The sequence below is a fragment of the Empidonax traillii genome, unplaced genomic scaffold (assembly GCF_003031625.1).
Source record: "Empidonax traillii isolate 1590-97213 ecotype Southwest subspecies unplaced genomic scaffold, ASM303162v1 scaffold108:size1079785, whole genome shotgun sequence".
Taxonomy (NCBI): domain Eukaryota; kingdom Metazoa; phylum Chordata; class Aves; order Passeriformes; family Tyrannidae; genus Empidonax; species Empidonax traillii.
The window spans coordinates 453,096-469,922 of NW_020955301.1; the positions used below are offsets into that span (position 1 = coordinate 453,096).

General features: G+C 37.0%; 1 protein-coding gene across 2 annotated transcripts in view; it reads right to left on the reverse strand.

The window, feature by feature from the left end:
• Positions 1-518: 518 nt before the first annotated feature.
• Positions 519-16,827, reverse strand: part of RNF38 (ring finger protein 38) — a 103,570-nt gene continuing 87,261 nt past the window's right edge. For both annotated transcript variants that reach the window (XM_027882618.1, XM_027882619.1), the window contains 6 exons: positions 16,220-16,381; positions 13,358-13,464; positions 11,714-11,798; positions 10,117-10,238; positions 9,108-9,207; positions 519-4,004 (listed from right to left, as the gene is read on the reverse strand). In XM_027882618.1, coding sequence (XP_027738419.1) covers positions 3,942-4,004; positions 9,108-9,207; positions 10,117-10,238; positions 11,714-11,798; positions 13,358-13,464; positions 16,220-16,381 — 639 coding nt within the window. In that variant the 3' untranslated portion in view covers positions 519-3,941. The remainder of the gene's footprint in view (positions 4,005-9,107; positions 9,208-10,116; positions 10,239-11,713; positions 11,799-13,357; positions 13,465-16,219; positions 16,382-16,827) is intronic.

The following is a 16,827-nucleotide window of genomic DNA, read 5'->3' on the forward strand; positions in this document are numbered from 1 at the left end:
CTGTCAACTTAGTTTACATTATCTCATTAAAAATTAAATCACACAAATCTCTGTACTTTTATTTCACCAACAGCTTCTCGTGTGGCCCTGACTAACCAAACTCACTATATAATTCAGTTTCTTATTTAACTCAGAATGCATTTCTCACCACTGTTAGGGAACTGCAACAGTCTTAACACATCCACAACTGATACAAAGTGGTAACAGCAGCCTAAGGAGCATCCCCCATCCCCTCAAATTTCCTTTTGACTAAGTAAATAACACCTTTTAGGCAAGGCTATGAGTACTTTGAATTCTCACACTTTAAAAAATATGTCATAGGATTCCATACCAGTTTCTTATGCTCTCTCAGATTAAAAGAAAATGTTGCCTGCTACAGTCAGGACGGCAAAGCTTCCCCCTACAACACAAGTGGCTGCTGCCAAGAATACCTCACCTTGTGTGATCATGCACAGAAACACTCATAGTAACAGAAGATAATACACCTCTAAGAGAAAGAACAAAAGGACAAAATTGTGTAAGTGTACATCATACATTTATTACTGAACAACTCTCTCAACTCCAAAATTGGGCACAGGGATTAAAAATAAAAATTCATTGCACTACCTAGTAAAGCATTACTAGTAACTCTCATAAAAAATGTACAAATTTTGTTAAAAACTTATCAAGCCTTCAAATGATTTGGTTACAGATATTTATAATACATTTAAAACTACATGTTAAATGATACAATAGCATATGATTTAAAGAAAACACTTAACAAAATATGATTCCAACAAAAGCCATAAGCTTTCATAATAATTAGCAAATCTGAAACACAAGTAACAAAATGAGGTAACAATGTACCAAAGGAAAAAAACCACAGCTTTTACAAAGGCCCAGAGATAACTCAGTCAAAAATGTTTTCTACAATTAAAACAGTTGGTAAATCTCATCCCAAGTATTATGCAATATATTAATGACTGTGAACTCACATTCAAGAGCCTGTATAAAACGACATAAAACACATGGCCTTACTTCTTTTTGTAAAGAAAGCCACAAAATGAGACACTGGAATTATCTGTAGGCCTTGATATCTACTAAAATGTCAAATTAAATTGACAGTTTATGCAAAAAAACACAGCAGTGCCAATATGATAAAGCAAACATATTAGAGGTTGGGTTGTATTTTTTTTTTTTCTTTTTTTTTTTTTTTGGAGAAGAAAGAGTCAGTGGATAGCAGAAAGGCAACGAACATAAAAAAGTGTTGCTGAATTCAGGTGCTTGTCAGGCACCATGGCAGGCTGTGCATAACATATGGCAGTTCACAGCTGAACATGAATCCCCTCTCTTGACAGCCACCACAGCAAGGATGTGGTTGTGGCTTGTTTGAGCTGATCCAGAACGTAAGCATGTGTGCTGTTTGTACACCAACCACGGGAAGCAAGTCCACATTCATCTGCAAGAGTCCCATGCGAACCAAAGAACCATTCCAGAAGAGATGAGCCATTACAGTGCAACAATTAATTTCAGCATTTTATCAGCTTAGCCCCTCCATCTCCCAGATCTCCCACTGCCTCACAGAATTTTAGTGGGCAGAAGAGGGGACATTTCTTCGGTTCCAGAAAGAAGACAATTACCTCTCCTTGGCTTCAGAAGAATGTGTCTTGTTTACTTTCATCAAGTTTAGAAAAAGTACCCTCTTTCCATGCTTCGAACTGAATACTAAGCACAGTAGTGTTAGTCATGTTTAAATCTGTACACACAGAATTTTTTCTTTTGCAGTTATATAAAAGAGCCTAAGTTTTGTAAGACATGTGTGGCATATGCTTTCTAAACAACATGATTTTATTTGTTAAAAAAATAAATTTCATTACATGTAATTTAACCTGCTAGGTGCTATTGTGAAAAGCCTATCCTTTAACTCCATAGAAGAGAAATTCTATTATTTTGAAGTTGATGTAACAGCTTTTTTTTTTTTATTTAGTGTTCCTAAATATGGATAGGTATTGAAAGCTTGACTGCTTTTGAGAACTACCTGCATAACTAAACAGAGAGAAAAGCATCTGAAAAAGGGCAAAATTGTGCTTTTATTTAGCTGCACCAAGAGCTGTGACTGGTCTGTAGAATCTTCAAAGAGGAAAACCAGCATGGAGAACATCTAACACTGTTAGAAACTGTAACTGATACTTAAGCATAGCAGCATACAAAAGCATAAGAAATGATAAAGAATAACTTAAAGCTGAGACTGGCAGCAAGTTGTAGCAATACTGGTAATCGTGCCACTTGTGCTGCTGCAACCAAAGTAACAACACTGAATTAACAAAAAGAATTTAATTGCAAAAAGTGCGTCCTTTTAATAACTGTGGTGTATGCAGACCTAAATATTTTGCTAAAGCATATCAGAGATGTCAACAGTGTGAATATTATAAAGAAAGCTATTTTTTTTTTTTCAACAGCCCAAGTAAAATATTTTTCAGAGCACTTGAATAGACTTTATCCCCTTCTGTTTCACAGCACTGTTCTGGAAGCTGTTCCAATTTTCTTGTATAGTGGAGCACTCTGGAAAACTGATTGCAAAAATGGAGGGAAATCCTTCTCATCATTAAATAAGGAAGGGCAAGAAGCAGCATCAGGGCAACTGAATTCTGAACCTACCTAAATTCAGAACCTACCTTCTCATTTGATACAATGAAAAAAATATAGAATTCTACTTCTCTGAGAAAATGCTAAAAATCATCTTTTATTCATGAACTTGCAGGAATAAAATTGTAACCTTTTACAAGTTATTTTAGTTACAAACAAACTCCCTTGTATGTGACAAAAAGTGTACGTAATATAAGCTAAAAGATGATAACCTTAGCAAGAACAATGGCCAGAAGTTAAGAGCTGTTCCACAAGACCCTCAGTGTCCTTTCTGCTTCCTTTCACGGAAGAAGCACATAACTGGCAAACCCAGCTAGAAAAATTTAAAAGGAAAACAGAAAAGCATTGATATTCATATCAGCAATTGAAAATGTTAATATTGCTAAATGCGATATTGCAACTCTACATTGATAAAATAACTTGTAAATCAGCCATTTAAAAATCCAGACTTTGTAACATATGATAAAACCCCCCAAGGTTACTCATGTATGAAGAATCACTGCATTCTTTAGTGGTACACACTTAAAGCCTCCAGTGAAGGGGAAGCATTAACAGCTGTTTGAATAGTAGGTAGAAAGGTCTTTACACCTGTAAGTACATTGGGGGGGAAATACTAAATGTCTGTAATTGCTGCACCCATTGCATTCAGTGTGCAACTGCAAACACAAGAAAAGGAACCAGTGTACAGTACTAGTACTGTTTAAATAACACACAAGATTATACATTGCAGCATAATTATTACTACACACACACACACGTCCTCAGTACATGCTGGTATATAGGTTCTCAAACACACGTGCACACTCAGCCACAGGCACTCTTCACACATCCTGCCACAGGCAAACACACACACACTCACACCATTCATCCCCACTCACAGTATCTGAAGGCTCTATATAAGGTAGATTGCTATATTGTTTGGAGCTACCACTTTTTTTTTTTTTTTTTCCCTCCTTTTTTCTTTTCTATAAAAGCACATGCTAAAAGATCACATCCACAGTAATCTCGCAGCAATACTCGGAATGATCACACAGAACCCAGGGAATGTTAGTGCACACACAAAATTAAGCTAAAAAAAAAATTAAAAAAAAAAAAAAAAATCTTTGGAGTTCCAATCACACTGTTAGTATAACAATCCCGTAACTGTGAAGACTAGTTATAAGCTTTATAATTGATTAAGTCACACAGTGCAAAATAAGGTCCATTGACCCTTTTGTGTAAAGGGTAGGCTGGAAGCCACATGGGTAAGTTCAATAGAGAGTTCATATATACATGTGACCAGAAACACCCAAACCAGATTTGTGCTCCCAGGTTGGTCATTCTGAATCACGATGCACTTCCGAGGCATCAGCTCTACAAATCGGGCAGGTACGATTTGCCTGTAAAACCAGAAAAGCAGGAGGGGTTACAAGAGTGACAAATACATTGCCAAAGTAATGTGACACTCACATCTGTGACTGGTGAGGAGCAATCCAAGAGTACTCTAAACAGGAGAAGAAAAAAGTGTGCTTATGCCTTTTTTTAGTTTGTTTCGTAGTGTTAAGAGTGGTGTGGTGAGTTTTCCAATTCAAAATTGTATACAAAAAAAAAAAAAAATTGTGACTTTCACCTTTAAAGATAGAACAAAATGACAAACTAGGCTCTAAGTGAGGGTGGTTTTAATAATGCAGACTCACAGCTATGGTACACTGCAACCAGATGGATGCAGCTAAGAAGCTGTACTGTGTGCTGCAGCAAAACCCATCGAAGCAAGATGAGCCACCCTGGGCTGCAAATAAACATCTTGTGTGAGGGTGTCATCTTGTCACAAGCTCTACTGATCAGCAATGACATCAAGCCTTGTTTATTCAGTTACTGTCACAGGGAAACATCATATAGATTTGGTCAAAGCTGAGAGCAAACCAGGGAAAAAGGCAACGGGATTTTAGTAAAGGGGAAGGGGAATTAAGAAAAGAAAGCTAAACAAAGAAAAGATGACCTGACTAAGCAGGTATTCAAGTAATGCACCAGCAGGTCTAGATTTGGTCCTTCAGTAAAGCACAGTCTGAAAATATGTCCTGTGACTCATTTACTTCTATAACTTCCTTAAAAAGTAAGACAGATGAGAAGTAATATGTCTTAAGCTATTGGGAAGGTATTTCTGCCTTTTCATTCCCCTTTTCAAATAATGGCTAAGTTCATTTTAGCAAATGATGAGAAAGACCCAAACAAACACACAACATCCATAATTAAACATTTCCTTTGCAAAGTGCAGACTGAAGGGAACCCTTCCCTGCCCCAAATTCTGTATTTCATAGTTATGAAAACTGCAGGACCAACCACCGTCTATTCCAAGTCGTTCAAAGGAAAACAAAATTTTCAATGAAAATACAAGTGATGAGCATCAAAAAAATCTGGCTCTAGAGGCCAGAATTTTGAATTCATTGTCACAGATTTCAAATCCAAACAATAACTAAATCCAGTGAAAGTAACATGTTATTACTGAAAAACATTATTTAGTAATGCAAGTTGAAATGAGAGTATATTTTTCTGTCAATTACTACTGTTATCATTGGCTTTGTAAAGCATGGATTGGAGAAACAATTAAAAATTTATTTCTCTTTAACTAGTAGTTTTGAAATATACTTGAGGACAATGTCATTACTTGGTCACTTCACTGTACGTGCATGATTCTAGCTCCACTCTGGTTAATATAATTTTTAAAATGAAAAGGCATGTTCTTCAAAATTCAATGGATTAATGAACCAAGAGCTATTTGCTCAGGTTAATAAAGAAGTAGCAACCATCTGTACCATAGAGCAGCATTCAGTGGGAACAATTTCCTGATAGGAATTGCAGAAATAAACTTACTGTGCCGGGGAAAAAATGAATACTCGCGGACACCACACCACTGCTTTTCAAGTAACTTTTCAAGATCCTACATAACCACCTGTTTTAAATTTAGTTGCATTTTTATGCATTTCATTAAATGAATTCCCCCTTTCCTGGCATTTAATGTGACTCTGTGGTGTCAAAAGAGGATTAAGACGGACACAATACTGTAATATGGACCTTTTAACTTGCCACTCTTTCAGGCAGACTTACTCTTTGTACTGTAGTGAGAGAGTGGTGCACAACAAACTGATATATTTATTTTTTTTTTTGTTTTATAGAAATTTATAGTTAAAGTAAACTGCTTTTAGAATAATAAAACTATAGGGCTACTAAAATACTCCAAAAACCATTGCACTACTCTGGTGTTAGCCCATCAGAAATAAGCTAAAGTATAGCTACAGTTCATCTTTTCTCATATATAATACAGCATTTCCTACCAGACCATTAAATAAAAAGGCAAGTAGTCTTTTTAAACTGGTTCTAAATCCTCTAGGTGAAAACAGGTCATGGTGTCAAGTTCTCCTTTGAGATGATGACTGTTACGTTATAGTAGAACAGATTTCCCAAGTATTCATATTTGACCAAAGGATCTAGGATAATAAGAAATAACCAAATACTGTGAAATATGAGAGTTGACAATACTATGAAAAGCTAAAGAATAACTTTCCTCTTATTTCCTCCATTGTTTTAGATCTTCTCTCTTAAGTCTTTAAACTTGCTTAACCAGGCAACTAATAATTAAAGTGGGCAACCTAACAGACTGTTATCGGACATTTTCTCTCACTTGCTCCTACTACCTACTGTTTACAGCACTGTAGCAGCTATGCAGATCAGATATTTCATGCATACAAGCCACAAAACTTTGTTAGATAGCTTTTTTCCCCTCCATTATCATCCAACAGGAGGCAGAATAAGAATTTTATTTTTTTTTAAATAATCAGATTGGATCACTAACCTTTTATTTAAACCTTCCACTAAGATAACACATGAGGAAACTTAAAAAAAGAATCAACCTGACTCCACACTTCTAGAAATATTCCTAAATAGCAAATACTTTCTTCAAAGAGACAATATTAAATCAGTAAAACATAGTGACAAACTAGTAACTTTTTTCTTTTTGTACCTTGTAGAAAAACGTTAGAAGTACTGAAAGCTATGATTTCTACTTTCCCTTGCAGAATTTCAACATGATGTTGGCTGGATGATATGAATTAAGTGAATCTGGACGTAATTATACGATCAACACATTTAAAAAGTTGTCAAATACATAAAGGAATGGACAGAAGCAAAACTAAAGCTCAAAATATCTTTCAGTTATCCTCACTTCCAGATGTTGGCTGCTTAACTGTAAGCAAGGTTAGAGGCTGTAACTAAAATAGACTGGTGTTACAGGTAATTTGTTACAGCCTGCAGAGCAAAATAATCTTATATATACCATCTTTGTACTGCTGTGACTGAACCCACACAGTGTAAAAGTATTGTCTTAGCAACCCTACTCTGTGATGGTTTAACCTTGCCTAGCTTATTTTGCACTCAGCTCTGGAAAACATGATGTCAGTGCAAGCAGTTTCAGTAGGTTTGACTGCAGCCCTATTAGGGTTTGATTGCACACCTTACACACCTCATTCTAAAGGCAACCTTTAGAAAATACCACATGTGAAGATCTGTCAGAAAATGCAGTTTCTAAAATGGGACAGAAACATCAGCAAAGCTATTTCGCCACTACTACAGTCCATCTATGATTATGCAAACAGACTAAACTAAATCCACTTTTTTCACTTTACAGTTCTATTCCCAGTTCATTACCACTTGAAAAGACTAACTCTAACTTTAGAAGTACCACACAGAGTCCCAAAAAAGCTTAACTCAGCATACTTGTCTGACTCCTGAGTCCAAAGTCAGGTATGAAAGAGCATTAAGAACAAGACAAGCATGCATGATACTTCCCTAACATGTTCTTCTAACTTCCAGAAATCTGCAGATCAGGGGTTCTACGAATCAGAGGTATATTTTCTTGTATTAATAGCCTGAAAAGAGCTGGTTTGAAATAAGTCTATATAATCAACTTAACCTGTATAGACCTATAGCATCCACTGTCTCACAGGCTGTATCAAATGACCTTAGTTTGTTTTTCATAAAATGGAGTGAATGCTATCCCTGGATACTTAATGTCCACACCAAGCTGACTTATGAAGTCTCAAGCGGTGAGAATACTGACACAGGCAGTGTGAACGCTGCTCAAAGAGAAGGGGGACACTGGAGATCACTACTTCAATATATGTGTATGATCTACTCTTAACTTGTAGTTAGTGAATTAAACAGCACACATCTAGCATACATATATTGACAATATTATGTGGGGGGTGTGTACATGGCTTTTCAATCTGACAATAAAACAACAGATGTTTAGATTCCTCTTGCTGATTCTCAAGCATGTATGTGGATTTGAATACTGAAGGACATCTGTTCTAATGGAAGTTAGGAGCACTGCTGCAGAAATATTTACTGACCCTTGATTTAGTAGAAGCCTTAGACCTAGCCTACCAAGGGTACTGTAGCACAAGGGCAACTTCATATCCCACTAATTGAAACCCTTCTCAGTATTCTTTGGTATCTTGTAAGCCAAAAGAATGCTGTCAATATTAACTTGATTTTTAGTTTCTCTGAATATTTTAATGTATGCCTAAGATAGGTATTTTCTTGGTTTTATGATGTCATAAAGGCATTTAATTTCTTCTAAAACAACTGACAACATCTGTAGTTCTCTATGGACCATATCAACATAGGATCATTGCAGTTTCCAATGTTCTATGCAACAAACTCCACACAGATTAAAGCTGAATAGAATAAAATACCAAAAAAAGCTGAGGCAAGATGGGAATCAATTCCTCGTTGACAGCAGATCTGACTAAATGCAGCCTGCAGAAATGTCCATCACCACCTGCTTACTTGTATTTCTTGGTGTTCACATCTTCTGCACCGCTGCTATTTAACCTGTACTCTTACTGGGCTGTCCCGATCCTAGAGCCTTTCTTTTTTGCTCAAATTCTCTTGGATGGGTTTGTAATTTTGTAAAACTGTAATTTCTATTTGCATATACTACACTTCTGTATACATGCATATACATATACATACACACATAACACATTTTATTTGCCTCAGAATCTAACATTAATAGCAAAATGTGGAAGGAAAGGTACTGGTACTCGTTCTTGCCAGGCAAGCTATGGAAAACAGTTAAAGCCACCATCATCATGAAACTCTACATCACACTTCCTGTGTTATTTATGTTTTTTCCAAGTCTTCTTTAATACCATATTACTCAAATTCACAGTAACGGTTTTAAACAAACGGAAAACACAGTAAGATCTGTCAATGAAAATAATTCTCTTCATTTTCTCTTGTGCCAAAGATTATACAGAAGCAACCTTCAGCCACTGTTAAAAAAATACCCTATTTAGGCAGTGCTTCCACTCTACTGGCATTTCTAGCCCAAGTATCAGAAACATAAAACAAGACAAAATGTAAGTGGAACAGCAAAGTACGTCTAGTCTCTCCCTTAAAACTACATAACAAATTTCACATAAGATAGAATTATTTTTTCTTACCTTCAGCCATTTATCAACACACTTGGCATGGAACTCATGGTTACAGGGTAAGACTCTAAGTAGCTGCCTTGACTCAAAGTCACACATGCACACCACACATCTGAAAAAGACAACAAAGCTCAAGTGTATCTGCTATGTAAGAACAACAAACAAGTCATTCCATGCAAAACCTTACAGGTATGACTGTGACACAGTAGCTGTTTTACTTCTTTAGTAGCCACAGTGTTCTGTATCTGATAAGGTAAACTGAGAATTGACTCTGTGGGGTTTTGTGGGTGGGGTTTCTTTTTCTGTTACTGCGTTTTCAAATCACAAAGCAAGTGCTCCTGCTCACGGGAGTTCACAGATGCAACAAATACAACAGAACAGACGCTCTACCAAAATCTAAAATGGCAGAGATAATCACAAGTGAAGTTCTCTCCCTACTGATGCTTTTAAATCACACCGAAGTCACTGAAACTGACAGATCAGAGAAAAATCCTCTTGCTGAAGTACAAACATTAAATAGTATTTGGTACTAAGTCTCTGAAAACTGCCTTCATGTTGATACTGCCCTTTCCACCTAATTGTGCAGATCCTACAAACCCAGTAAATTAGGGGTTTTAGAAATAAGAAGATGCACTCCTAAACCACTGACCAAGCTCTACCAGGAGAACTTCAAACTTCCAGCACTTGAAGCTATCTTAACACAGGCTAAAGTCCAAGTTGACAATGTCACTTTAACGTTTTAGTATGCTGAACCTAGAACACCTCACTTTCATTTAATTTTTTTCAAATGCTGAGGAACTAAATGAAAGATAGCTAAACTATGTGAGACTAGGTAAGAAGTTTTAAAGTAAGAATAAACAGTATTTGGCCTGGAAAGCACACCAAGAAAAAAAGCAAATTTAAAAAGTTTACTGACACGACTGCTGTTAAAGCCCTTCTGACCTAGCTGAGGTTGCAAGTTAAGGAAATGAAAATCAAGCCACCTAAATTATGGACCTTTGAAAGAGGCCAATATACTTACAATGTCTGCTCTGACTGGTGATTATTTGGGTTGAACCTGTAGGATGGAAGCTGTTCAATGTCTGCTTTTGTTAATCCCCGTGGTTTGGCTTCTCCCAGACGTTCTGCCAAATTCAGCAGTGCCTGCAAAACACAGAAACTGGACATTTAAAAATTCACTGATCAAAAAGGTTCTGGTTTCACTAGATTTGGGGCTACCATCACACCTCACCACCCCTGCTGGTAGCACAAAACACCCTTCTATCAAGAAATGTTTAGAACTTTAGTTTTCTGATACAACACAAGCTCCAAGGGGAAGTATTTCAGAACTTAACCATTTTTGTAATTATGTAAGATATTACCTTGGGATTTCAAAACGTCCAAAACCCAACTTCCAATCAGGCTGCATGCACAGCTCACTAAATAATTTGCTTCTGAGGGATCCCCTCACCCTGCTATGAAATTAACAGTGCTGGTAACCAGAAAGAAATTATCAACTACTTTCCTTCATAAGAATATGTGAGTCTTGTCTTGTGAGAGAAATCAAAAATTTATTGGACACAGTTTCTGATTTCTACTCCATGACTTGGGCTAGCTGAATTAAAGCATGGAGATTTTATCCTCAATCTGGAAAACAAATAAGTATCACCAAACTTTCGGTGCCTTTTTTTTTTCTGCTGAATTTTTAATTTTCTATAAACCAAACATTGCAGCCAAAACCCTCTCATGTACATAACTGGCAGTCTGTCATATATGTAACTCACATTCCTTCACAGGGGACCTAAGCAAAACACCACAATAAATGTGACAGAGAACCAAAGCATAGAAAAGTTAAAAGATCCTGTGTAAGCTGCAAATGGTACTGATCACAAAGACAGTTCTTACACTGCTGAACCTAGGGCTCAAATTCTCAGAAGACAGTGCTTCTTCTGAACCGCTACAGAAGTTATTACAGAAGTGCTCAGTGTTAAAATAAAAATGTGCAACTACACATAGGGAACACAAGCAAAGAGATGCAAAAATCAAGGGCTGGTGACTGACTGAAGAGAAATCAAAGGGAATCCATCAGCTGCAGAATCAGCAAAGACACAACAGTTGGAACTACCCCATAATTTAAGGATATTTTAAGAGGGTTCTGCATCTCTAGATGTGAATTACCATACCCTCCTGAGGGCCAAGAACAGTTTTCTAAACACTACATTTAGATTAATTAATGTTTTGACATTAAAACTATTCTGTATTAACACTATTCTGAACGTTACACACATAAGACCAGTAACTTACCATGTTCTTTTGAAAGTGCTTCACTTCTGTTAGGTATTTAAAATCAACTAAAATTTGAAAGGAGAAGAGTAGCACGTAGACCATAAAGGCGGAACAATTTAATGATTACTAACATGGAAAGGTGTATTTTAGGAAACAATAATAAACAAGAAAGAAAGCTAACGACTTCTAGCATCCAATATCACAAAAAATCTGAAAGGATGTTTTTTGATTCCGTCTTCTGAGTCATTACACTTATTTGAAAGGCAAAACCAGGATTAAAAGCAAAATATAATAAAATTTTATCTATTGCTTGAGTTAACATCTTTAAAAGTAGTAGTAGTTTGCACACCAACCTCATAGTTTTCTACCTCTCCATCTTCCACATCCAACTCAAAGCTGAAAGCTGGTCCAACTGCAGGTGGCACTGGGAGCATTGATCTACCAGGAGAGCAAACAAGGATAAGGTTCAGCATCTTGCTAAAGGAAAGCACAGAAATACGTGGCAGAGGTAAAGCTACCTTATTGGAGCCTCTTAAATCAACATGTTATCAAAACGGGTAAAAATGTTTGAAGGCAAGAGCAGACATTTGAACTGAAAGAGTCACAGGAAAAAGCTAAATCTGTCACTTTTTGTTACCAGGATTGCTGACTTTTTAGTTGCAAGCATGTCTCAGTGCTTTCAACCAAGCTCAGCTTTATTACTAAAATTAATCTCTTAATTATCACAGACTATGGTCTGTGATAATTGAAATTCTTGTTTTAAATACTTTTTATTTTTTTAAGTGGATAAAATACCATCAAAGAAAAAGAACCCTAAGTTCACTTAGCTCTCCAATACAAAAATCTTGCAACATTTGTAAGCCTAAAACACACAATGAAGATTGACAGGATCTGCTACTGGACTGACTTCAGTATGGAAGTCAAGTACAAATTCCCTTTCTCACGTACTGTGATGTTGGTTAAAGCAGAATCCCTTCAGATATATAAGAGGTGTTTTTCTAGTAGTATATTCAATAAGTGTTTTTACCCCCCAAGATACACTATGGGTCAAAACTTAATGCACACACAGAAATCACAAATTCAAAGTACTAAAATATACTAAAATCCCACTGAAGTCATCAGGAATTCCTGTGCCACACTGTGTCTTCTGTGGACAGGCAAGAAGCTATGACATTACTCTCAGACTGCAAGATGCAAAGTTGAACAACTTTGCTGAAATAGATTTCTGGTGCCATTTTCATGCCACATCTGACACTGTGCAGAGAGAAACTACAGATCTGATGTGTCAATATTTGATTATTTCCTTGTCAGCGTCAACTTTGCCACCAGAAACTTAAATCTTCATTTTCCAAACTTTTCATACTTCCTTCCAAAACAGAACATAGAAAACTAACAAATTTCATGTCATAGACCCAAACTGCCTCACAGACAGTCTGCCATAACACACTACAGCTAATTTCTGAACCTTAACTGTCCTACATCTTTTACAAAAACACCTAGTCAGAGGCGGAACAGAACTTTAACAGCTGTAACAGAGTAGCAGTTCAGCCAAAAAAGGCTAACACATCACTGAAAGCTCTCACTCTTGCGTTTCATAATTAAGAACCAAACCAATTTTATTTATTCTGTAAGTGAAGACTCCTACGAGTTGATCCTACAGCGTAACCACAACTCTTTAAAGAGTATTACAGAAACAATATTTAAAATTTGGTCAAGATTTTAGGAAGAGTTCAGAAACAAGAGGCTGTCGTGCCTCAAAATACCTAAAAAACTACACTGGACAAAAATTGTTCACTTATATTTTTCCTTGCTCACAGGTGTATGCTATTCAAAACAGGCTGGAAAATTCACACAGAAATGGAAGTTTTCCTGTGAGACAGGTGAACTGTGCCTGGTCTCTGGTAGAGAGACCAACCATTAAAAAGTGCCAAGATGCCTGCTGAAAGTCACATGACTTCTTAACAGCCTACGTGGAAGCAAATGTACTTTACACTTACAGCACATAAGGTAATAGGCTGGGATGGTAAGGGTGTGGTGGTATTGGCTGCTGTGATCGGTATCTGCTGCGCCCTGTGAGTCTTCGAGGCATAAAAGGTGGGTAAGGCTGCAAGAAAGAAGAAAATAAGCTTCAACTGGAACTTGAGAACTAGAACTTGTGTCCACGAGACAGACGTGGACATACTGGAGAGAGTCCAACAAAGGGCCACTAAGAGGGGACTGAAGCATCTCATGCATGAGAAAAGGTTGAGAGAGTTGGGATTGTTCAGCCTGAAGAAGACAAAGCTCAGGGGGATCTTTTCAATGTATGCAAATACCTGAAGGGAGGGTGCAAAGAAGATGGAGCCAGGCTCTTTTCAGTGGTGCCCAGCGGCAGGACCAGAGACACTGGGCACAGACTGAGGCACACGAGGCTCCGTCTGAACATCAGGAAACACTACTTTACCACGAGGGTGACTGGGAACCGGCACAGGTTGCCCAGGGAGCTGGTGGAGTCTCCTTTCTTGGAGATATTCAAAAGCTGGCTGGACACAGTCCTGAGCAGCCAGCTCAACCCTGCTTGAGCAGGGGGTTTGGACCAGATGACCTCCCTTCCAGCCTCATCCAGTATGTGAGTCTGTGATTCAATATTTTCTTTTCTTAAAAATCTCCTCTCTCTCAATATTGAAATTCACTCTTAATAAAGCATTATTTAAAAAAATCCAGCCTCTGCTCAAATCCAAAAGAACCTCAGCCTCAATTTGAAATTATTCCTATCTATAATACACAATCATACCATTCCATGCAAAAAAGTGGTAATATACAACGGAAATCCTTGCAAGTTCTGGTAGTTTTAGTCTATATGCAGGATCATTTGGGAAATAGGATATGAAGTGCTGACTCTCTTGTAAATACAAAAGTCCAGGTGCTATTATGCAGGCCTGTGCAAAAATGGTTGAGTAAAGAAGCCGTTAAAAAAGTCTTCAAATAAAGAATTTAATTTTTTTCTTTTAAAAGTCCACCTTTTAAGTAGTAGTATATATTTACATTTACATTACAGTGTTGAAGCCCTTCAAGTGTACATGGAAAGTTTAATCAGTACAATTTCTGCAGCTGGACCATATCTGAAGGGCCTTCAAACCCTAAAGCCTCAACGGATTCTTTCCATGGATAAATCAGGGCTTTTTCTGTCATCCCTGTTTAACTAAAATGTTTTTCTATTTTCTACAACTGAAAATTCATGTACCCCTATTGAATTCACATTTCAAGGCCTTGAAAATTTTTTTTTTTGAAACAAAGAACACTCAAAATCTTTACTAAGACGTTTTTCTTCTTCCACGTTTGAACTCTAAAAGCACAAAAGGCCACCACCACCAATGACTAATGCAAAAGAGCCAAGGTATTTTTGCTTGGAAGTTTCAAACTAGATATATCCAGTATGAATTTTACTGCTTTGTCAACTCTGCAATCCAAAAAGGTAATTAGAAACTGTCACGTTCACTGAATGAAAGAGAATCAGAAATGCAGCCATACCATTGTAATATTAATATAAATAAGGCATTATAAAGGTTTAGGATTGCTGTATAAAAGACCATGTGATTACTCGTAATATATCTTTATTCTACTCCTCGGTGATAAACAACCCAGAGCTGAAGCATCAGAGAGGACAAATGCTACAATCAGCAAAAAAATTTACATTCCTTATCTACTTTAACGACTGAACTTGGAAATCAAGAAAACTTTACTCCAACCAAAATGTTTGTGATTAGACTAATCAATCTAAGAAGCATATTGAATAAAACACATGCAGTTTATGGAAGCTTTTAAGCATCCTTGTCTCCAGAGTGACTCATGGTGACTGAAAACTTAATTGAAAATCTGTACACCTTTAGATTAATAATAAGCTGAAGAGTTTTTTAAATGGTGGAGACTTATTTGAACCTTCATAAAAACTACAGCAAGCATTTGACTAGATTCTGTGATCAATTAAGACAAGCTAACTGTGTATTCTGCAGTTGCAGGGCCTAAAATTTCATTCTCATGTAAAATTTTTAATAACAATATGCCTCTAAAACCTATGTCAACTTGATGCACAAGTCAAAATATGAAAAAATTTCAGCACCTTTACCTGACTTCTAGTTATTTCTTTGAACATCACACAAGCAGGAAGGGGTTTTATTTTTAAAAATAAGTAACCCACACAAACAACAACCCCACGCATTTCAGGACTGGTGGAATTGCAAACTGAAGTACAACACAAAAATCTTAGAGGCAGCACCACGGGATACACCACAGAAGCACACAATTTCAACAAAATTCAGCACAGACTTTATCCTGCATCATGTCTAATAGTTTTTTGTGCTGCTGCAGATGAATTGCCTGTAGATCCCCAGGAAGCTGGTTCAAAGCAAGCTTTTTAACAAAGCTATCTTTAAAACATGGCACAGTCTAAATTAGGGGAGCACTCAGCACAGCTGGTTGTACAGAAGAACTGTTTTTAAAGCAGTCCAGCTTTCCTGACTTGTGGAAACCCAACGTATGACTTATGATGAAGAATTAGCTAAAGGTCACAACAGCTTTTACAAACTGTACTGATCAGTTTCTGTTGTAGGAATCCTGAACTGTGTGGCAACGTGCAATGTTTTCTAAGTAAATGCTGCTACACTCTGCAGATAATGTTATCGGAAATAATTTGCTGGGGGTCGTCAAATTACCCTTGACTTGATAAACAGAAACTTACGAAAATACCACAGTATGCACCTACACCAACAATGGATAACACCTGCAAAAAGTGCCACTTTTCAACAAAAAGTATTAGAGAATAAAGATCAGGAATGTTAATGCAGTATGAATGACAATGTAGCACAGAAAAGAATACTTACTACACCGAATGACACCTCCTGGTGTAATGGATCGTGGGTTAAGAACTGAAGAGGAGCTGAGGGAGGCAACGTTGGTGGATGGGCTGAGGGAGGGTATGTAAAACCTCCTACAGGAAGGTGTTCTCCAAGCAATTCTACGTCATTTTCTATCCTTTGAAGTGGCTAAAAAAAAAACCAGAGATAGCCTTTGTTGCAATAATAGAGATGTAATTTTTCCCCAATAAACAACTGCAGTCCAGCTTTGTATATTCTGTGCTGCTGTAATCAGTTTTATAGTAACTCTGTGAACAATTCCTAGGTCATTAACACTACCCAAAAAGCAATTACAACACTACACATTTGATATAAATTCACCTTTTCCAGCTAGCCATGCTTATAGACCAGGAATTTATGCGATCTAGCAAATATAGGAGTGGCTGTAATTTCCTGTGTCTTGCATTTTTCAGGACAAATATTTGCTCTCCCTCTTGCCAGGCTGCTCTCACTGTACAACTATGCAAGAGAAAAAAATAAACAACCATAGACAAGAACTGAAATTGTGCCAGAAAAACTGAAAAGTGGAAACATGGCGGCTCCAGTTGATTGAACAGCTCATGATATCCAGTAAC